The sequence below is a fragment of the Equus przewalskii genome, chromosome 1 (genome assembly GCF_037783145.1).
Source record: "Equus przewalskii isolate Varuska chromosome 1, EquPr2, whole genome shotgun sequence".
Classification (NCBI taxonomy): domain Eukaryota; kingdom Metazoa; phylum Chordata; class Mammalia; order Perissodactyla; family Equidae; genus Equus; species Equus przewalskii.
Genome location: NC_091831.1, coordinates 18,668,489 through 18,691,972, shown reverse-complemented (window position 1 = coordinate 18,691,972; position 23,484 = coordinate 18,668,489). Strand labels below are relative to the sequence as shown.

Genomic DNA, 23,484 nt, shown 5'->3' with positions numbered 1-23,484 from the left:
TTGGGAAGCCGGGTGGTATCCTCTCCATTTTATAGGTAAGACAGCTGGAGCTCAGACAGGTTTAAGCACCTTGACCAAGGTCATTGAGTTATTCTGAGGTGAAAGGGGCCTCTGCATCCAGGTGTGTCTGCCTCCAGAGTCCATGTCCTCACCCTGGCATTAGTCCTTATCCCAAAGAGACACAGCTTTAGTTGGAGTATGCTTAATGGCTAAGGGCATGGGGGATGGGGGTGGGGAATCATACCTGGTAGACTGGGAAGAATTCCGTATCTGAATGCTGAAGCCTTGGCATACTACACAAAGATTAGGGAAGGGCATCCCGGGTGGAGGAAACTGCGTGAGCAAAGGCATGGCGCACGGAATTCTCAGAAAGGCGGGGTGACTGGAGTACTGTGTGAAAAGGGAAGTGAAAGATGTGGTGGTGGTGGCTGGTTCTGAAGCTAGAAAGGTTGTTTGGGAGTCTACCGCAAAGGGCCTTGAATGCTGGGTGCTAAAGAGACCTCCGATTCTAATGGACACTCGAATCCTCTGAGGCACTGACTAAAGTGCACATGCTGATACAGTAGGCCTGCGGTGGGGCCCGAGAGGCTGCATTTCCCCCATGTTCATAGCAGTTGCTGCTGCGGCTACACCTTGAGTGTGAGTCTTTTTGGTAGTGGTTCCCAAACTTTGCTGCATGGCAGAATCACCTGGAAAACTTACAACCCTAATGCTCAGGTCGCACTCCATTCCATTTGGGTTAGAACGTTTGGGGGATGGGAGCCAGACATCATTTATGTTAAAAGGAGACCCAGGTGACTCCAGTGTGTGGGAACCATTGGGAAACACTGCCCTGGAGGGTGGGATGGTCAGGGGACTGACGGCTCCATTAGTAGACTGTAGGAAACAGACTGGAGCAGAGTTGAGAACCATCACAAGGGTTTTCTTGCTTTATTAACGAAGTCTGCAATATTTGTTGAATGCCTGCAGAAGGCCAGGTACTGTTCCAGGGGCTCGGGGTGGGGTAGAGCAGACTGCTGCTCTGGTGGTGATCTGAACTCATGTGAAGCCGTTGGAAAAGGAAGGTGGGGTTCTGAGAACAGAAGCATTTTAGGCAGGAGGATCCCCAGGACTTCTGAATTACAGGTAATTTGGTCAGGAGCCCAAACTGAAATTTTTTTTCTCTCTATGCTGAAAGGGCTTGCTGGGCATTGAGTAAGGAGCTAGCAGAGGGCCAGTTAACTTGTTGCATCCAGGTCCTGTAGAAAAGCCTTGTCATCTTTCTATGAGCGCCTGCCTGGCTAACCTGTTCTTTTCTGCAGCTTCCTTTTGTCTAGGGAGTATTTTGCCTTGCTTATTTTGGGATTATTTTAAGTATTTGAAGCTACCAAAACATTTTTCTTAAAAATAACGCTCATCTGCGATTCACGTTTCATTCATTTCGACTGATTCGAACCACTGTAAGGAGTGCTTCGACAGGGAATCTGTTCGTTTCTGGGTTAGCGCTCAGCTGAGGCTGTGGTGGTTAACATCCTGAAACATGCCCATCTCTGCATTCCCCTCCCAAATCTTCATGATCCAGTGACTGTAAAGGCCATAGCAGGGGGCTTCAGGACCCTAGTGGGTCCCGTGGGAGGGCCCTCTGCTGGTAGTCACCTATGTTGAACATCAGTCCTGCTGGGACCAGATTAAGACCGTCTGGTGGTGGTTCTGTGAGGCTTAATTTTAAGGCTCGATGATGCTTCTGGAACAGAAGTGCACGCTTGGCCCTTGGAGCTTTCTTTGTTGGCTATGTCAGCACATGAGTTGAGGGAGCGCCATGCTGAGCCTTCATCTTGAAATGAGTGGGTTTCATGCGAGGGTCAGTGTCTCTTGTTTGGCTGGACCTTTCCGCTTTATGCCTGTTATTAATAGCGCCCCCTTTTATTCTTACGAGTGCCCTGGTTTGGATGAGGGGTTATATGGTCACCCCTAGTTATCATCACTGACGGCTGCGCCTGGTCACGCTCGCATCGCTTTGAGGAAGCCACAGAGTCAGGATCAGAGCCAGAGAGAGAGCCGAGGCTGGCTTCTGCCCGTCCCCTCGCTCCCGCCTCCCCTCTGCTATCTTGAGGGGCGTCATCCTGGGGGAGAGTTTGGAATCCTTGGACCTTAGAAATCCTGAGACTTTTGCGAGTCCAGGCCATGTCAGTCCCTTTCTCGTGCCGCCTCCTCAGGATTCTGGAGGAATAATTAGTTCATGTTTGCAGAGCACTTTGAAATCCTTGGATGAAAGGCACCGGAGAAGCGCAGAGTATTATTATTTATTATTGGTCTGAACCCGAACCGGCAGCACTTCCTGCGTTGTGCCTGGCCCACTCCTTCTGCTGGTCTTTTTCTGCCTGATGGGCTTTCTGTATAAAAAACCAAAACGGAACAAAGTGTGAGGATCGTAATCAGAAATGCATCGTCTGCCCGAGATTGTGGACAGGTGATGTGAAAGAACACGGACACACTGTGGTCCCAGAGTAGGAGTCTCTTAGCCCTGGTGTGGGGCCTGGGGTGGGGGTGAGGGGTTGCCCTGGGTCCTGCTTGCCTGTGCTCTGTGTATTGTATTTTTAATTTAAATTTCACTTGATTTAATGATATTAATGCTAAGGAATCTGCTTCCTGGGGACTGAGATGTATTGGTGTCAAGAGAGTAGGGACTGAGAATTATTTCTTGCCTATGGTAGAATGTTCCGGATTGATTCATGTATGCCTCAAGTGTGTGCGCATGTCAATATTTCATTTCTTTATAAAATTTTGCCATGCCGAGGCAGGTACCCCGCAGCATGGGGCACACCAAGGAGCCCCAAGGGGGAGCTCTCTGGAGCTTTCTTCTCTCTTCACCCCGGTTTTCTTAGACTGGGATTGAATTCATCGGCTGCTGGGGTTACTTTATTGACTGGGGAGAGGGGTCCGGCGGGGGAGAAAAGGAAAATCACTGGGCCAGTCGTTTTTGAAATGAAGATTGGGTTTACCTTCTACTTATCAGAATGGTTTGCACCTCTCCCCACAAAAAGGCCCTCAGCTAATCAGAAACAGTTGTACCCTCAATCAATACCAGCGCTGCCCCCAGATCCTGTCGTCCGCCGGAGCACGGGTCTGAGCCCCCGCAGCGTCTGCTGCCCGCTGTTCTATAAACTCGATGGTGTTTCTTTGCCCCCAGGCTCAGAAACCCGGAGGACTGACTACTTCTCGAGGCTTGTCTCCAGTTTGCAAAGAGCCCCCGGCTAGCAGAGCTCCTGATTTCTGTACCAGCAGCTTTCTCTTCCCCCCAACCTCCAACATACTACCTTGGTCTCCTGTTCACGTGGAACAGCCAGTAATACCCAATCCTAGTTTGCCATGAAGCCACAAACTGATATATATCTTATTATCCCTGAGCAATTTCTTATAGGAATCCTGGATTTAGTTTATAGGACTTGGCTAAACCGTGAGGCCTTCGAGTCCCGCAGAGTAGTAACATCTGGGGCAAGGCCCGAGGCTTTTCTGAATGATTTCCTCTGTGAGCCAGGCGTGACTGCTCAAATGAAGGATCTCTGTGGTGGGTAGATGTGGGCAATGTCCCGTTTTACCTGTGAGGAAACAGAGAAATTACCCAGTGATGGAACGAGAGCTAAGCATCCGTGTTCCCGCGTCCTCCTCAGGTGTGCTTTTCAGCTGCCCACACTGACTCCTTTGTGAGCTTTACTGTAGCGACTGAGATACCTTTAAACGGAAATTCTTGGGGAACCCTGCTCCCCTTGGCCAAAGCCTGGCTGGGAAGGAGGAGGGGACAGGGGACTCTTGGACGTGGCCCTTTGCAATTGAGCCGAGGGGAAGGCTGAGCACCTGGAGACACCTCTCTGGTCACTGCAGACTTTCTTACACGCAATGCCCTCCTGCTTGGAGGGCATGTGCCTTGCAGAATCTCCTAAGAAAATATCAAGCTACTGGGGAATCCAAGCATTCCTGTCTTGGTCACTGTATTTCTCAGAAAAAGGACAGGGGAACCAACTTTTTTTTTTAGTGAGGAAGATTGGTATTGAGCTAACATCTGTGCCAGTCTTCCTCTATTTTGTATGTGGGTTGCTACCACGGCGTGGCTTGATGAGTGGTGCTAGGTCCAGACCTGGGACCCGAACTCTTGAACCTAGGCTGCTGAAGCATAGTGTGGCAAACTTAACCATTAAGCCACCAGGCTGGCCCCAGGGGAACCAACATTTTATGAATCCCTATTAATTGGCCTACTAATTGGGTCTCGTTTACTTTTCATAGCAGCTTTGCAAACGGAGTTATGTTTATGATCATGTTACAGATGAGAAAACTGAGGTCCGGGGAGATTCAGTGTAGACCTTTGGTCTTTAAAATGCATCTTCTTTGCAAACCAAGGAATGTGTGTATTTAAGAGGGCTGGAGAGAGCTGAGTAAGGAGATGTTTGGGTCGTCAACACATAATTACGGTGCAGGCTGGTGCTGGGTGATGGGTGAACTGCTCAGAGACACTGAGTAATTTAATTCGTTCCCATCTCCCGTCACCTCTGAGGAAGCACAGATTTGCATCATCGGTGGTGATGATTATATGACCTGTGGAAAGCCTTTGATCAATGCCTGGCTCATAGTAGGTGCTTAAGAAAGATTAGCCTCTCTTAAGATGTGAGAGGAGATTAAATTGCCTCTCTGGCCTATGTTGCCCTGTTGTTCCCTGTTGCATTCTTTTTGTCCTTCAAGAACGCTGGCATGGACAGTGCAGTGTCTTCTCGGGCCCTCAAAGTGTTGGTTTCGAGAATGGGTGGAAGGCTGCTGGCCAGAGACTGAGCCACCCCTGCAGGCATTATCCGGAGTGCTTTGTTAGTACCTTGCTCTGTGGACAGCCAGGCGTCAGTTTCTCCCAGTGTACACTTTCTGTGCTCCTAGTGTTTGCCAACTGCAGTCTAGGAGCTGGAGGTAGAGGTGAGCAGGACGTGACCTTGGGAGGTGGCCATGAGAACCAGGAAGTGGAGTAAAGTTATTATGGGTGTGACGGTGGAAATCTGAGCAGTGTCCAGGTGGGACACAAGAGTGAGTGGGCTTCTGGAGCCAGTGGGATGCAGCACAAGAAATCACAGCCGTCCTGGCACACCCGGAACGGGGTCCTTCCTGTGGCTGAATCACTTTGAAGAAGTCCGCACAAGGGACTGCAGGAAACCATGTCTCTGGTTTGTTAGAAAGACTCACTAGTGGTTTTAGGGGCCTGTGAATCCTTTTGGGGAAGCGCGTCCGGTGGCTCCACCCCAGCAAGCAAAGCTGACCCACCAAGTTTTGCAACCACATTTAAATGTCACCCCCATTGAAGCCCCTTTCACCTTTTGTCTTACGTAAGTTATAGCCATCTGATAGTTTATATATTTGAAAAATAGATATATTTTTAAAAATTTTACTGTAGGATTACAGTAATGTTTTAGAAAGTGTAAAGCAACTAGAAAGAATTGTCCATAATCCCACCACCTAGAGAAAAGCATTGTTAAGGGTAGTTGATTTTCCTTTTTCTTTTTTAAAGTGATAAACAGACGAGTGTTTTGGATATATTGATTTTTCAGGTGTGCATGTGGTCATGTGGGCAGCCAACATTTTTTCATGTGGATTTCAGCCAGGCTTGACACCTGCCCCTTAATGAAAAGCAAACCACTGCCTTATTTGGTCTGATGGTTTAACTGTGGATGCCATTGAGGGGGCGGGTTTACCTTATATGAAAGGCTTGACAATCAGAACCCCTGGGTTGGTTTCTTTGTTGTAACCTTTGGGCTTCTTTAAAAGCAGGAAATAATAGGTGGTGAGTAGATGGATCCTCTTAAAATATTGGGACGTGCTGTGGCCCTAGGGTAGGCCTTTTATAAGTTAGTATGTGAATTCTGCTGTTTTAACTATTGAATCTTCTTCGCCTGAAGATAATGAGGCCAGTGAGGGCAGCAGTGCAGCCTTACCTCTCACCTGAGGGTCCCTGTCACCCCTAATGTGCGTAGCCTACTCTAGGGGCGTGGGAATGCTTCTTTAACTGATATGGGCCTCGGAAGACAGAGTAGCTGCCATGCTGATGGGGAGCCGGTTGAGAAGAAGGTGTCTCATGCCATCATGGGAGCACGCAGAACCGCCTCTCCAGTCTCAGCCCACCCAGGTGTGCATCCAGTCTGCACCTAGTGCTGCGTGCTCCTCCTCCTGCCTGGAGATGCAGGCATCCTGCACAAGGCAGCTCTCTTCTACCCTCACTTCCCAACTCCCTTCTGCCCCGACTCCCTCCCCTCCAGGGCTGGAGGACCAGCTTGGCTTCACCTGACGGGAGCCTGCTTTTCTGAGACCTTCAAATAGCAAATTCCTAGTGGCACTGAGGCCACTGGGTGGAGAGGTGGGGTGCAATCCTCCAACTGTAATAAACTTGTGTTTTTATAGAATGTTATATTTTATCGTTGAAGTGATTTTTAGATACCTCACTATTATCTTTATTTTATAGCTGTATTAACCAGGGCTTGTTTTGGGAAATGAGAGGGGATGTGGTGGATGCAGGGAAGGGAACCGATCTTGAATGAATCTGAAGCTCTGCTGGAAAGCTGCCAAGTGGCTCGATCTTGTTTAATGGAATCTTTGCATCCATCCTCTGAGGGAGGTGGGGTGTGGGAAAATGATTCTACAATCGCTGGGGTCAGAGAGAGAAAATCTGTCCTCCGTCCCCCAGCGAGTTGGATGAGAGCTGGGAATTCACACCCAGGTCACCTGCCTCTTGGGCCCCGTGATCTTTCTCTTCTGTGTCTATACCCAGCGTAATACCCGACAGAGAGCCGGCATCAATAAATATTTGTCGAATGTTAAATGAGGCTTAAAGAGACCATTCACGCTTGGCACAGGGCACCCGGAGACAAACATGTTTCCTGCCCTCATAACCTTCACTTCCAAGTCCTGTGACCTTGGGCGGGTGGCTGTGCTCTCCCAGCTCAGTTTCCTGAAAACTCATCTGAAAAATGGGTAAAGGATTTAGCAGAGGGCATTTCCTAAAGTCAGACTGCAAATGTTAGATGATTACTACTACTTATTGTTTTCTTTTAATTTTTCCTACCACACAGCTTCCCTTTTTGTTTCCATCTCCGAGAAAATAAATTTCTGATGACAAACTGTAGTGTTGGATTAACAACCACGGCAAAAGCATTCACGGCATTATTGCCCTAATCACCAAATGCAACAAATGTCCACTCACTAACAGCAATAGCAGTGGTCATAGTACTGACTTTTCTTGAGGACTTACCGTATGCTAGGTGCTGCTCTAAGCCACTCCAGCGTCATGATTGGCAACAGCTCTGATTGGGAGAGGTGTTGTTAGCTCTTGTTTTACAGAAGAGGACAGTGAAGCTCAGAGAGGTTAAGTAACCTACCCAAGGCCTCTAAGGAAGTGGGTGGTGGTCTGGGATTCAAACGCCAGAGTTGGTCTGACTTCCTACCCTTTAAACCGCACTTAAAACTTAGCTCCCCACATGTGTTTGTTCTGGGCGTTTTCATATCTCACTTGGCTCGTTTACAGCCTGGCCTTTAGCTTTCCTCCTCCTCAGAGTACGTGGTCAGTGCAGGAGGAAACGAACACTGGTCTTTGGACTAAACTAGGGGCTGGCCATGGTCCCCAAACCCGGCGCCAAATGGCTGACCCTTACTTTTTGTGCCTGACGGTCGTGAGCCAAGGGCACTGTGGAGTTCTTTGAATTTTCCTTTCCCAACTGCCTACCCCTTCTTTCGGCAATGTTTTCAACAGGCGAGGTTTTAAATCTTATTGACATCTCTGAAGAAATATAGAGGAGAAAAAAAACAAGTCATGTCCTGGGAGAAAAGTGGCAGGTTTTTGGGGAGGTTTTTTCTCCCTTTTTCCTGTTTCTTTCGTGCACATGGTAACCCTTCTTTTGGATGATGAGTTTGTGTGGTTTCTTGGGAGCCCTCAAGCAGCTGCTGCTGGATTTAACCTAAGGTGTTGGAAGCCCCTGTTCTCTGGACTGACTTGTGCCTCATGTGTCTGCTGTTTGCAGAGCATGAGAGGCAAGAATCAGAATTCTCCTGGGGTTTCCAGACATTGAGGAAATCTCTTTAAGTTTGAGGGCCAGTGGGAGGGAAGACATGTGGTGGCTTAGAACAGCAGGCCTGGAGCAGGGCTTCCCTGTACCTGCGAGGAGACCAGACACAGAGGAGACCAACTGCAGTGACAGGAAAATCCCACTTAACCGGAAGCCTGGGAAGGAGTGACCTGGAGGGTGGGGCCAGGAGAGTCTGGAGAGACGAAGCTGGTTAACTAGGAGTGCTCTTTGCTTTATTGTCTGCCTTATTTCCCTTTAAGCAATGGATAATACACATATCTGGGCATTTACTTTTTTGGATGTTGGATGATTTAGAATCATGCAATCTCTTGAGTTTTATTTTGATGATTCTGATTATATTAATAGCAATATAATAGCTAGCTAATAATATAATAGCTAGCATTTACTAAGCAGTTTCCATATGCCAGGCACCAGGCCAAGCATTTGATCCTTATAAGAACTCTGAGAGATGGCTGGCTGTGTGTATGCCCATTTTACAGATGAGGAACCCAGTGCTCAGAGAGGTGAGATCATTTACCAAGCTCACCCTGCTTTTCTTTTTCTTTTTTTTTGCTTGAGGAAGATTGGCGCTAAGCTAACATCTATTGGCAGTCTTCCTCTGTTTTGTACGTGGGTTGCTGCCACAGCATGGCCACTGATGAATGGTGTTAAATGGTCTGCACCTGGGAACCAAACCCGGGCCGCTGAAGCGGAGTGTGCCGAACTTAACCACTAGGCCACTGGGCTGGCCCCTCACCCTGCTTTTAAAGATTTTATTTTTTGCTTTTTCTCCCCAAAGCCCCCCAGTACATAGTTGTATATTCTTCGTTGTGGGTCCTTCTAGTTGTGGCATGTGGGACTCTGCCTCAGCGTGGTTTGATGAGCAGTGCCATGTCCGTGCCCAGGATTCGAACCAACGAAACACTGGGCCGCCTGCAGCGGAGCGTGCGAACTTAACCACTCGGCCACGGGGCCAGCCCCACCCTCACCCTGCTTTTAGATGGTCTGCTTTGATAGCCTCTCTTCAAGAACTCAGTTCTTTTGGGTGTCAGCACTTTGGCACATATAAGGCACTGAGTGACTGTTTTCAGGAATGAATGGAGTTAGGGAGCTGGGGTTCACCCCAGGCCTGAGCTGCCTCTGGATGTGATCAGGGAACTTAGTCCCCACGCAGTCTCCAGACTCCTGTTTTGCTGCTTTGGGTCCTCACAGTAGTAGATTGGATTAACCCAGCGGAGTCTCAGTGGTCCAAAGCAAAAAGAGCAAGGGGACGTCGTGGAGGCAGGAACGGGGCCCCTGGAGTATTTCCCAGGCACAGTGGCATTAAAGAAGTAATGTAAACTGTCATTCATATGAGAGAACTTGCTGACTTAGCATTTTCCCTCTCTCGTGGTGGCTGCGTGCGGTTCCCTTCATGTCCCCGTGTCTGCAGAGCGAGTCGGGCTGAGCTCTGGAAGCCCTCTGTGTTGGCATGACTGTCCCCCTCTGTGCCTGAGCAGAGCCTGCGAGGGACCTCGTGAAATTGGCGCTCCCTCGTTCAGGGAAACTTTAAACAGCTGCAGCTGAATTCTCACGGCAAAGCCTTTTGCCAGGGTACATAACGAGAAGAAGAGGGATACATTTAAAATACCCAAATGAACAATTTCTTACTTTCCCATTTGCGCGTGGACAGTAATGGCGGGTCATTATCAGCTGGTCTGTTCAGCAGGCGCCCAGCTCGGGCAGCCTCTCTGGTGATTTACTGCGTTGACTTACAGGAATCCCACGCTTCTCTTCTCTTTTTACTCCCCGCAGTGGGACTTCCTGCTCCATGAACATGAACCCCGTCAGCCTGCAATCTCATACATCAATCTAGGCCTGGTTTGTAGCGAGTACATTACTAATCTCTCATCTACATCCTCAGAGGGAGCTACTATTATTATGGCTCTGTTATTATCTTCACTTTGCAGGCAAGGGTCCTGAGGCACAGAGAGGCGAAGCCATTTGTCCAAGGCCCCAGAAGAACCAAGACACAGATCCTGGATTTGAACCCACGCGTTCTAGCTCCTGGGCCTGTACTCTTGTACCACGTCGGTCTGAATTAGTGAGGTTTTGAGTTTATTTTTAACCAACGTGCTTCTTCTAGAACCTTCTGTCAGCCGACTCCACAATGGGGAGATGACATGGTGACCTTTGTCCACAGGGTTAGCTCAGGCTGGACGAGAGAGCACAGGAACTGGTTAGATGGGTAGAGAGACATTACTTAGTTCTTCCCCTTGACTACGCAGCCTTTCCTGGGATCAAGTCCTCTTTGACCTGAATCTTTCTGGCTCCTTTGAGTTCAGCCTGCCTTCCGCATCTTTCCGCGGCTGTCAAAAAGTGGAGACCTGATGTTCCATCTCCCAGGTCCCTGGGAGTTCTGAAAGTGGAGATGGCCGGGTTCCGTGGTCAGGGCTGGTTGGGATTACAAATAAACTGAAGCCTGGGAAACTTTCTTGCTATTAATAGGACAGACCTTTTGGGGAGGGAATAACCAAACTTGATGCTGTTGGAATTGATTTTGCCTGTCCAGATGACATACTAATGAGCTAAGTGGTTAGCTTCAGATCCTTATTGTGCCTTCTCAAGCCAAGTTCCTTTAAAGACGAAAACCACAGAAGCAGAGAACAAGTTGGTTTAGAGAGGCTCCGTGGCCTTGTTGAGAGAGGGGAGGGTGGCCGGCTCGGGCCGACAATGTGAGAGAATTAAGGTTGTACTCACTTCAGAGTGGGTTTGTGTTGTCTAATTCCATTGCTTCAACCAGAGTTCCTTTTTTTTCGGAAACAGGAATTTGATTTGGTGTCTGGATTTTTGATGGCGGTATTTCTCTCTCTTTAGTGCCTTTGGGTTATTTCAGAAAGTTTCTCTCCCAGCCCGTAATATGTCAGAGACCCTGCTGTCAGCCATTCTCTCTCTCCAGGGAGAAATCTCGCGTAAAACAATCCTGGGATCCCCCTCTCCTTCAAATCACCCACTTTGACTGTAACATCCATTGTTCTGCTCTTTGCTTCTTAGCGTGTACTGATCACCTTATGTATACAATTAAAAACACAAAACAGCCCTCTGTGTCCGAAGTGCCTGGCACATCCCGGTGTTTCGGAGGAGACTTTGGAAGTGGACAAAACTGTATTTCCTTCCCCAAATGAGGTTATTGTGCTCGAAATATCTCCTGGTAGTTTATTAAAGGAAACCACAGACTGGGGTCAGAGGCAGTTTCTCCTGCCTGCAGCCTCCCAGCTTGCCTCTTCTTTCTAGATCTTTCTCCCTCCTCCATTCCCTCCCCCCGGCCCCCTTCAGCCTACCCCCAAAAGGTGTGCTTTCCCTAGGGGGCAGCCCTCGCTTCTATGTGATGGTGTGGCGCTTGAGCTGCGTGGCCCTATGGCGACCCGTCCTCACTCGCCCCTCTGGAACGTTCGGAAGGAATTTGGGGTGTGGACTTCCTTGAGTGACTGGGATTAGGCCAGTCGAGTCTGCAGTCAGATGAGAAGTGTGTGGGCAAAGGGGACTATTGTGTGAGGCTCCTCCGGACAGAAAGCCTGCCTTCATCTTTTACTGTGCCTAATGGACAATTGAGACATTCAGCTTATGTCTGAAAGGAAAGTGGGCCGGAATGGTCTAGCAGACCTCCCAGACGAAGGCTTGTAGGAGAAGCAAATAGAGACAAGGATTACCAACAGGGGAAACAACTGGGCAGAGTCCTGGGAGAGAATGTTTATTTCCTTGCTCTCTAGGAGGGATCTGGAAAGAGCCATAATCCTGGGTTAGGAGTAATTTGTTACAGCAAGATGATACTTGAATGGCAGGCCGCTTCTGGCTGAGGCAGCAAGACTTGCGTGCAGGGGGGTCGGGGGACGCCAGAAGGTCAGCCTCACTCAATCTTCACCCCGGCTCCGCGGTTTGTTCCTCCCCAAGCAAAATGAACCAGAGGCACTGCTGACCTTTCGGCTTCCTGGGTGTAGCATTCCTAAGCATCTCCACATGCTTGTCACAGCTAGAATTGGACAATAAAAATTTGGATAGGGAGACCTTGCTGGAGGCATCGACCTCTTTCAAATGTGACAAGGGGGAAAAAAATTAAAAATGCACCGTGGTTCACAGTTTCCCTTTGAGTTTGAGGGCAGGAGCTGAGGTCTGTCTTGCATTTGGTTCCTTACGTTGACTGACTAAAGCACGTTAATTGATTGCTTGTTGACTGGTAGACTTTAGTTGTCTTTTGTTGCTGTGGATTAGGGGAGAGAGAAATACAGAATAGGGAGGAGAAGCCGATCAGAAAAATCCAGTTCTTGAGAGCTGGCGGCCGTGGAGAAAGAAATAATTTTTTAATTTTCTTGATTTGAGTATCTGATGATTCACGCCTTCAAAATAACCCTTCCAGGTCACCAGGACCCTGTTACTCTGGCTTTGTACCTCTCAAAGGTCATCTGATGGCGACATCGCTAACAATTTACATGGTAGACCTGTAACTTCCGGCTTTTGAGTCCCCCGTGCAGTTGGAGGAAGAAATAGCAAATCTTAACTGTCTTGGACTTTCTGTAACTCTTTTCTTTTACTTGATTTTATACAGTTTATCCTCTGAGGTCGGAAAAATGATGCGGAAGCCAGTCAGCAGACTTTAGGCGAGCAATACCATGCTCATTTTTTCGGGAAAGAAACAGAGGTGCAGAGCCATGGTGACCTGCCTGAGGCCACAGAATGGTGGAGAATGGACTGTAGGGTTCAGGTTTCTGAACTGCCTCTACTTCTGTTGACTCACTCACTCAGCTCTGTTTGTTTTTAGCCGTATGCCTTGAAACAGTTATCACACATTTCTGTTTCTTCCTCAGCGCTTTTTACCCAGAGTGACCTGTGCTCTTCCCATCTTTCATGAGGTCTTGGCTTTCCTCTGCCATTGCAACGTCCCTCCCTAAGATCCAGCGCCAACCAAAATGGCATTTCGAAGTTGCTTGTTTCCCACCTTGTTCCCCGACTGTGTGTGTTCCCTCCGCTCCTTTGTCTCTGAAATGAATGTGATAACCATCATGGGGCATCATGGTGCATTGTTTTTTTTCCTGTAACTCATTTTTGAAATTGAGATAGAATTCACATACCGTAAAATTTACCCGTTTAAGGTATACAGTGAAGTGGGTCTTAGTATATTCACAAGGTTGTGCGGGTATCCTCACTATTTCCAGAACATTTTCATCACCCCAAAAAGAAGCTTTGTATACTTACTAGTAGTCACTCCTCATCCTCTCTTGCCCCCAGCACCCTAATTTACCAATTTACTCTCTGTCTCTCTGGATTTGCCTATTCTGGATGTTTCATATAGAAGGAATCATCAGCTTGTCTGCCTTCTTCAGGTTACCATAATGTTTTCAAGGGTCATCCACGTTGTACCATGTGTCAATATTCTTTTGTTTTCATGGCTGAATAATATTCCATTGTAAGGATGTACCACATATTCTTTATCCATTCATCACCTGATACGTGGTACGTTCTTATCGCAGTATGCTGCTTATTCACCGTGCTCCCAGTGATGCCCACACCTGGTCCCCAAGCCATCATGTCTTCCAGCTTACTTCGCTCGTCTGCAGGAGCCTGTATCCACTGCAGCGTGCTGGTAGAGAAGCAGGCGGTGACTAAAACATTCCAGTAACAGGACTGTGCTTGGCCTTTTTTATAAGAAGTGGTAATAAAAAAATGTGGTGACCACAAGGTAGGTCGTCTCTGGTCTGTCTCTTACTGTGAGGGTCCTCCAGTGGCGTGCAGGCGGTCCTTGTTTGTAGGTCACCATCTGGAAGCCGTGGAGAACGAACTTATGCTGCCCTGTCTGGAGGCGGAAGACCTGGCAACCTGTTTGAGCAAGACAGGAGGGCAAGGGCTCCTCCTTCATCCAGTGGCTTTATGTCTTTTGACCCCTGGCTCAGGGCCTTGGGTGCTTATGGCAGGGCTGACATCTCCTTGGAATCCACAGCCCTTTGTGGGGGAGCTCAGTCTTGTGGCTACCTGAAGACGTCAAGATGGCTAGTCCTGGCCTGCTCTTGGTCACGACAGAGCGAGATCTGTCTGTGAGGCTGGTTTCCCACTGGCTCCCTGTGTTGGGGTGGGGGCTGCACCATATCTTTTGTCTCTGTGCATCTTTTTGGCCTACACTGGAGGGGCACGCCTTGCCCATTCTACTCCGTCTCTTTTGGGAGTTTTTAAGAGTTCTGGCTGGAAGATACCGGAGCTCTGCATTCTGGTTAGAATCCCTAGTAACTGCGTGACGAGGTCACTTAATTTCTCTCTGCCTCGCTTTCTTTTCTTCTCTTTTAAAATAGGCTTGGAGATGATCTGCCTTGACCACCTAAAAAGGAGGTAGTGACAATCAGTTGAGAGGTTTGAGAGAGCGTTTGAGAAGGTAATATGGAGCCTGCAAATATACAGCAGTCTGTATTGACACCGCCCTGGCCCTCAGAGTTCATAATGACTGATCATCAGAGTCACCTGGCACGTTGGGGAAAAAAAAAAAATACAGACCCCTGGGCCCACTCCCAGATGGTTTGATTTAGCGGGTCCGAAGTGGGTGGGGAGAAAGATCTCTTAACAAACCGGTGAGGTTTGGGAACTGTGGGACCATGTCACTATGGTAAATTAAATCTTTCTTTGTAATGTTTCTAGTTACCTTCCTGTGCTAGTTCCTGTACCATTCGTTAGCTTATTGTCCCATTGACTGGTCTTAGATGACTTTTCCTTTTTTGAGAATTTCATTGTGGCAAGAACACTTAACATGGGATCTAATCTGTTAACAAACTTTTAAGTGTACAATCCAATACTGTTGACTGTATGTACAGCAGATCTCTAGAACTTATTCCTCTTGTTTAACCAAAACTTTGTGCCCATTGATTAGGAGCTCCCCATTCCCTCCTTCCCCCCAAACCCTGGCAACTACTGCTCTACTCTCTATCTCTGTGAGTTTGCCTATTTTAGATACCTCATATAAGTGGAATCATGCAGTATTTACCTTTCTGTGACTGGCTTATTTCAGTTAGTTTCATGTCCTCAAGGTTCATCCATGTTGTCACGTATCACAGAATTTCCTTCTTTTTAAAGGCTGTATAATATTCCATTGTATGTATAACCACATTTCCTTTATGTATTCACTGTCAATGGATGAATATTCATGTATGTTGTTGTTTCCACATCTTGGCTATTGTGAATAGTGCTGCAGTGAACATGGGAGTCCTAATACTTTTTCGAGATCCTGATTTCTTTTAAAAAATTATTTATTTATATATTTTTTATTGAGGTAACTTTGGTTTATAACATTATATAAATTTCAGACATACATCATATTTTGGCTACTTGTTCAACACAAGAATCTGGTTGCCTTCTGTCACCAGACAAAAATCTCCCTTTACCTTTACCCCTTTCGCCCTTTCCCCACCCCCTTCCCCTCTGGTAACCAGCAGTCTGTTCTCCTTATCTGTGTGTGTGTTTGTTTTTGTTGTTGTTTTATCTTCCACACGAGTGAAATCATACTCTATTTGGCTTCTCCAGTAGGTGACTTTTCTGGGCCTCAGAATGTCTAGTCCACACTGAACACGGAGTACATGCTTAGTAAATGCTGTAGGAGTCCATGTGTTAGAGTAGAAGGGGATTTTTGAGATCACATCCCCCAATTTCCTGCTATCGGCCTAGCCCAGAGTGGGAAAGAAGTTACCCAGTGAAGAAGTGAAGTGATTGCCCAGGTGGTGGCAGAGTCGGGCCTGGAAAGTAGGCTTTCACTGCTCCCAGGAGCACACAGTCATAATTTTAAGGCTCTTTTTGGGGAGGGGGAAAGGCAGGCCTGGGCGCCAGCCTAAGGGGGCCCGTCTGGGTGCAAGAGGAAGGGCCCAGCGAAATGCTATCCGACTTGTGCTTCCATGAGCAGCTATCCCACAGCCTCCCTACAAAACCACTGACCTGGCAAAAGCAAAAACATCCCAGGGACAGGGGTATGGAACCCTTGGCGAGGTGAGGAAAAAGAGTGAATCCCAAGTTTTGGTTATTGGATTTGTTTGTTTTGCTTTGTAGCTCTGGTGGAAATAATTTTCTGGTAGCCTTGAAGGATAATAATTTGTTTGCCCAGCGACTGGGGTGGAGGGGGGAAGAGAGATGGAGAAGGATTGTTTAGTCCTTGGGGACACTGTGAGACGTCCCTTAGCCATGCCCTTTGAGACACTGATGCTGGCTGGAGATCAGGCAAGGAGGCCCGACGGTTGATAAGAAAACCGGAGAAGGTCGAGGGAGTTGTGATATAAGGCGGGATGAAGTGGAAACACATGGGTGGTTTGGAGCCCCGTGTACTAGATGGCCAGCTGGCCTAGTGACCTCAGAAAAGCCGGGGCTGCCCTCCTGGCCTTAGTGTCCTCCTTGGAAAAGTGGTGGTTGTAGCTTTCTGCCCATTTATTTCATAGGGTAATTGTGAATGTGGTTACGAACTCTAAAATTCTCTCTAAATGTGAAGCAATACTAATAGGACCCTGTAGGTTACTGTGATTAGGAAGAAAAAGGGTAACTCTAAGGATTTCATTTAAAAATTTTAAGACTGACGCACAGAGACACAGGATAAAACTATTGAATTGTTGTCTTACACAGGTGCCTTGATAGCCTGCCCTCCCCCTTTCCGCCATATTCCTCTCGTGTTGAGAAATGGGATAGTGACTTTAAGGAAAGCATTTTCAAGTTCCTCCTATGTTTGGTTTTATTAAAAAAGAAAAAGAGAATGTCAGTCTTAATATCTTAATGCATTTTTTTCTGTGGCTTTATTCCTTCTCCAAGTTTGGAGTGTACCCAGCCTTCTGAGGTCTTTGGTTTCCTTTTCCTAGGTGACTGTAGTATATACTCACTTACATTAAATCCCAATCAGAAATCACACATTCCTGCATTTTCTTTTTCTATGCAGTCTCACTTTATAGCAAATAAAGACTCTTTAAATAGAGCCTCCATCTTAGGCTGTCTGTGGATTTATCGAAAGAAGCAATTTCTGGAGTATGTCTTAACCTAGGACAAAGCAGCCTAATCTCCTATACCTTCTGCATCTGCAGGATAATTGATGGAAGAGATTTTGTAGTGGTGGCCCTGAGGATCCTACAGGATTCTGAAGACTTCTGAAATAGTTTCACTGTTAGCTATATGTGATTCAGTGCTAACTTTTGTAAACCTGTTGGTACCTGTGTGATTCAGAGGGTAAGACAGAGTATTAAATTAATCACAGCCAGTCTGGTTAAATTGGGATTCCCTGACCCCCAGGGCAAAATCACTTATTTATAGAAGATGGGCTGAGTTTTCCATCTTCCGTTTCTGAGAAATGAAGTCGGTTCAGAGACAGCCAAGCCTGTTCTTTAACAGAGCTGGGTGTGCGGATGTGTGTTGCAGGCGTGCCTCTCCATATGAGCTCCTCAAGAAATGTGTGTGTGCTGTTGGTGCTGATGTTTGTGCTTCTTATTGTCTCACCAAGTTTTTCTATTTTCCTCTTATGATGAGTGGCATCTGGTGGGCTTATCTTTGTGACGTTCAGCGATAGGAACATCATAGTCATAGTTTGACCCTTTCTCTGTTGCACATCTGTAGTAGAGTTGGCATGGCTCACGATGAGGCTGCGTGGGGAGGGTGGGAGCCAGTCCCCTTGCAGGGGAGGAAGGATGAATGAATTTGGACCCCTGATAGCCTGTGGCTGGCGGTGCTCTCAGGTCTGGGTGCTTAGGCAGAGTCTTGACTTTCCATTTTATAACAAACACAACATGTGCACTTCTCTGGCACTGCTGAGTTAGGAAGCGTCAGCAGTCGAAGTCTACCATGAGGATGGTTTCCAATTAGCTTGAATTCTTGTCAAATGAATTTTCCTAGGAAAAAGCACCCCCACAGAGAAGGAGCTTAGCTTGAAAAGGCTGTTTTTGTTGTTGTTCTTTTCGTACTTTGGCAAAGGACGTATGTCTAGCAGGCAGGGAAGGGGAGCAAGGCCTTCAAAAATTTTGAAATCAGCCCTTTTGTGTGTGAGAGGCTTTCTCTGGACCTAGTGTTTCAGGAGAAGCTGGTTTCATCTCCCTTGAGCAGTCTCCTCAGGCCCCACTGTGTCCTTCTTCCCACCCTGACCTCTGCATTTTGCCTGAGCCCCTGGCTAATGCCATCTGTTGGTGGCGAACAGAGTTGGCCCAATGTGGACTTCATTCCAGCTTTGTGGATATGTGAAAGTTGTACACATTGAAAATCTCTGGAGAGAGGAGCTTCTGCACCTAAGAAGGTGATCCCAAAGCACCCGGGGCATATCACCCAGGACCCGAGGAATTTCTGCGTGGTGCTCTTTTGTGGCGATTGGATGACACATGACATGTTGCCAGAGTCCCCTGGGAAGTGGGTGAGAACTTCTGAACACGTGAAGCTTTCCCAGTCAGAATTGCTCAGGCGTTTTCAGCCTTCCATTCTGGAAAGGAGAGAGAGTTATTTCGGTGAGATTGTGGTCTGGTGGTCAGCCCTCGTGACTGAGAGTCAGAGCCGGCGAGCTCAAGGTTGTTGGCCAAGCCTTTCCCCCACAACTTGAGTCTGCCAGTGACGATTCCCTTTGAAACGTTGCTTTTGGGTCACCGAACATGCTTTCCTTGTGTGATCGTGTTTGGCTGTGTGGATTTAAGGCCCCGTGAAGGACAGTATCCTTTCTGACATGATCTTCATTCCCCAAGCCAGGGATGGCAGACTATGGCCCACGGACCAGATCTGGCCTGCCAGCTGGTTTTTTATGGCCCGTGAGCTAAGAATGGTTTTTATTATTTTTAAATGGTTGAAACAAATCAAGAGAAGAGTAATATTTCCTGACACAGGGAAGTCATTTGAAATTCACATTTCAATATCTGTAAATAAAGTTTTATTGGAACATATCCATGACATAATACATACACGTATTGCCTATGGCTTCTCCTGTGTTACAATGGCGGGGTTGAGTAGTTAGGACCGATATGGTATGGGTCGCAAAGGCTAAGACGTTTACTATCTGGTCCTTTACAAAAGCAGTTTGCCAGCCCTGCCCTGAGCAAATAAAGGGACTCCACTTGCCTATCCATCTGGGATGGAGTGAATGAAAGGAAGTGCCGTGAAGCCGTGTTGGTGTTTTATCAAGGATGTGGGAGTTTCCTGGCAACTTCGTCATCGTCATCATCATTGTCCTTTGAGTTGTCCTGTTTGTTTGGATAATAAGTTTGTACAAAGACCTCAGCAGCCCTAAGGTGGCAGGTTCTCTGAGCAGCCCCTCCTCTCCTTCCTGAAGCTGGATTCACGTGATGGGGATACCTGTGTGCGAGCAGGTTCTTTCTGGCATACTTGAGTAGCTGCCCCTTGCTATGAACATAGATCTCGGAGGGGCCTTCTGTCTTGGAAGATGGGGGAGGCGGAGGAGGAGAAATCAGAGATATGTACCTCTTTTTTACTGACAATTTAACAGGCTTTTAAACCGCCTTGATTCCACTCAGGCCATTGGTGGTGTATATATTTCAAGACTTTGCCCACAGGTCCAAAGCTTAACTTAAGCTCCCTAAGACATATCATAAAATATGATTTTGGGAAAAACCCTAATGGGCCATGAGCAGAACATTATTATTAAACAAAGGATGAAATGCTTAAGCCAAGATGGCCTCCCCCCTCAAATGAAAGTCAGGCAGACTCCATTTCAACAGTTTTCAATGCAGGAATTCCCACAGCCCCATTTGATTGCAGTTTGTTGAAAAGTTTAATGTTTTTGTAGGCAATTCATAATTTCCACGTTGAACAGCCTAAAAGGAAGAGAGCTGGAGCCCAGTGTTGTTTTTATAGTGAGATGGTGGGAACTTTTTTTTCTTCCCCAAAAGGATATAAAACCGAAGTTGAACTGTTGGGAAAATGTGGCGTGGTGTTCCAGCCCTTTCGTATATCCGAGATGCCTCCTCCTTCAGGTCTTCCTTTAGGACCCAACAGAATAGAATTTCCTGCTGCTTAATGTCTCCAGGAAGGAAAAGATTTTCCTCTAGGCTATAATAGTACCTAATTTCCTTTTTCTTCACTTTATTTATTTATTTTCCCTATTAATAAGGACCAATTGTAGAAGATGAAGGGACCTGGGAAACCCATCACTTTTGGAGGAGGTTAATAACTTCCTTTAAAAAATCCTGACACAATACTTATTTCTCCGAAAGGAACCTCGTCAGCCTGAATGCCAGTTAAGATCCACGGGAGGGGCACGGATTTGCAGAGACCCAGCCATTCTATGGGATCAAGTTGCATTGGGATGGAGAGGTTGGGGCTGTCACCGTGGAGTCCCTGCCAGTCGGCAGGACCGGGGCTGTCTTCCTTCACCATCTGGATTTGGTTAGCTCTCTCTGGGCAGTGGGGCCGAGTCTCATTTCCTCCAACCAGTAATGTTATATAGGCAGTGATCCTGGGCTGCCCTAACATAATTGAAAATTATGTGTATTGTAGGCTTGGAGCGCTGAAATGTAGGCTCATAAAAATATGTGGCGCAGGTAGCCTGTGGAGGTTGGATGTGGTACACAATGAAGCTTTTATGTAAAGTAAGAATTATAAGTCTGCATTAATATTGCATTCTGGGTATGACAGTTCTTGGGTGGGGTCCTCAGGGCAGGCCTGTCACCTTAAACGAAGCCTAAATTTCCTAATTCTATGGAGCTTCTCTTTGGATGCAATCAAATCAGTTTTACAGATGACCAGAGATGAAAACTTGTCCATTAATCTCACTCTCCCCACTGAGGGTAGAATGAGATGTAGGTATATGGCGAGCTTGGCATTTTTCTTCACAGGTTTTTATGAGACAGAGAGGTGAGTGTTGGCAGGTGTCCATTTTGGTTGGCCTCAAGGAAATGACTCTATTGAGTGGTTTTGACCAATGAGGCCCATATATTTATGTGGCAAGTGAGAATGGGAAGAAGGCGGGGTGAGACAGGGCAGGACAGATTCCCATGGCCTACTGGCTTGGGTTATAAGGCTGAGGGAGACCATGGAAACATTTAGTTTAGTGGCTCAACTTGGGATGATACTGCCCCAAAGAAGCTATTTGGAAATGGTTTGATTATAAGGGTGACTGAGGGGTGCCTGTTGGAATTTCCTGTCTGGGCACCCAGAATCCTAGAAGTCCTTTGGTGCTTGGGGCAGCCCCTCACCCACCCCTGTCACAGGTAGGGCAACTCCTTCAGTTTACAGATGAAAAGCTAGAGGTCCATCGAAGCAAATTGTGGCAAGGCAGCAGAACAATAGCCAGGTTTCCTCAACACAGGAGGCTTCTAGGTAAAAGCTCTGAAGTGGTAGAAGTTGCTCCAACCTTGTATAATCCAGGATGGGAAAATGATTGTGCTGGTGGGCTAGGGTCTTCCAGCTTCCGGTATAACCGAGTTTGGTTTTAATTCACTGGAACAGTTATTTCTTTGAGGAACCAGTAGAAGAGCTTGTGGATGGCATTGGCCCTTCTATTTCACGTGGAATGGGAGCAAACCCTTTCTCCTTTCTGGATTGCCCTTTGCTGTCCTTTTTTTTTCTGTTGAAATCTTTCTGACTTTGCAAGACCTCTGTGCAGCCTCTCCTGGTCTTTTTTTCTCAGAAATGCTGTCTTCTCTCTTGGCATTCCATGGGCACGATTTCCCGAGCTCTGTCACAGCCTCGCCACATTCTCTCTTGACTTATTTGTGTGGGAGTTGGCTCCCTCACATGAGCAGAAGCTCCCTGAGGGCAGGCATCTTTTCTCTCCATAATGCTTTGCAAGAAGGTTGGCACAAAGCAAGCTTTAATCAGTGTTCATCTAGTAAAAATTTTCTGTTGAATTAATATTGAACTAGCTATTTATTTTGCTTTGGGTCTCTGGGAAGATCAAGATGGCTCCTTATATACTCTCCAAGCATTAACTGATGCATTTATCAGTTGGCCTTCAGAGGTACAAAGGGCCATTGTGTCTAAGTTTTGTTTGGTTGTCTGAAGGTTTCCTGCACGAAACTCGGGTAATGTGACCAACTAAAGTCAAAGGCCTGAGAGTTGCTTATACATTTGCTGAATACCTCTGTGACTGGACAGGCCACCTCTCCTCGGGTTCCCTTATCCGCGCAGTGGGGAGTTGGGTCAGCTGATCGCTCAGGTCCCTCTGAACGCCAGTATATCCCTTTTGACAGAAGTCGCTCCTTTTCCCTCGTGCCGTGTATTTATTTTTCACCTCAGAGAGGGCAGAGATAGACCTAATTGGCGTATACCTTTATGTTTCTCTCTGCGGCAAACCTCAGTATATTTCTCCAGCCTTTTGAGATGAGTGTCTAAATTGCATTGTACCCTGTTTGTGCATCGTTTACCAAGAAATATTTTTGTTTTATAAGCTTTTCTGTCGGATGAGGAATTCCGTCTTCACCTCACTCGTGATTTCTCCTCAAGCACGGTTGCACATACATACTCAGCTTTCTTTAAAGTGAAGGATGGTGGCGTTTTAGCATGAAGGTTGCTGAAAGAGCAGATTCAGAATTGATGGTGTCCTAGGACCCCTCTCGCTTGAGAGTCCCATTTGCTTTCTTCCTTGAGAAAAGCTCTGTGTCCCCTCCCCTCTTCCCTCCCCCGCTGCCCTCTAAACGAGGTCGTAATAATGAAGTCGTTTTGTCTGAAGCCGCCCTGTAGTTTGAATGCAATGTTATTTGCTAATAATATTGATGTCCTATACATGTACCTATTGAACATGAACTCTAAGGAAGAACCTGTTGGTATTGCATGATTTTTCTATTGTTGTTGAAGTTACCTTTTTTTTTTATTGTTGTTATTTGTATGCCTTTAAGTTTTTCAGTTTCTGATCCATGTGTCATGTATGAAAAGCTGACTCTTGGGGTAGCTGTTTTGCATTTCTTTGCCAAATTCATTGTCCATGTTTGTTTTGTTTTCTCCCTCCAGTATCTCCAGATGAAATGGCCACTGCTTGATGTCCAGGCGGGGACCCTCCAGAGCAGACAAGCCCTCAAGGATGCGCGCTCTCCGTCACCAGCGCACATTGTCGTAAGTGGCCTTACAAAGGCGATCGCTTCCTTTACTAGGGGGAGGTGAAGAAGATGCTCTTTGGTTGATAACAGGCCTTGTTTACCAGTTTTTCTTTCTTTAAAAATATTTTTTTGGCACATTCTTGGATATGGTTTATATCTAGAAGGTACCTGTATTCTGCTGTTGGACCTTAGCGATTGTTACCTACCTGGAAATTTCCCCACCATCCTTTTCTCCTAGTATTGGGCTAGAATCTAGCTTTGTGGGCTCCAGTTAATAGGGCACGACAGTATTGGGAAGACTGGAAATGGTATCAAAGCCATTAAAAAAATACAATGCCCCAAACCTTTTCTGAAAAAGGCATTTACAGGAGGTGATTTGCAGAGGGGGGAAGTAGAAAACTCCAAAGAAAAGTCCTGGA

The 23,484-nt window shown here is 47.0% G+C and overlaps 1 protein-coding gene across 50 annotated transcripts in view; it reads left to right on the top strand.

Annotated features, from left to right (window-relative positions):
- The window catches only part of TCF7L2 (transcription factor 7 like 2), a 193,504-nt gene that overhangs the window by 52,211 nt on the left and 117,809 nt on the right, over window positions 1-23,484 (top strand). For all 50 annotated transcript variants that reach the window (XM_070603145.1, XM_070602075.1, XM_070602142.1 and 47 more), the window contains one exon: window positions 22,980-23,081. In XM_070603145.1, the coding sequence (XP_070459246.1) occupies window positions 22,980-23,081 (102 nt within the window). The remainder of the gene's footprint in view (window positions 1-22,979; window positions 23,082-23,484) is intronic.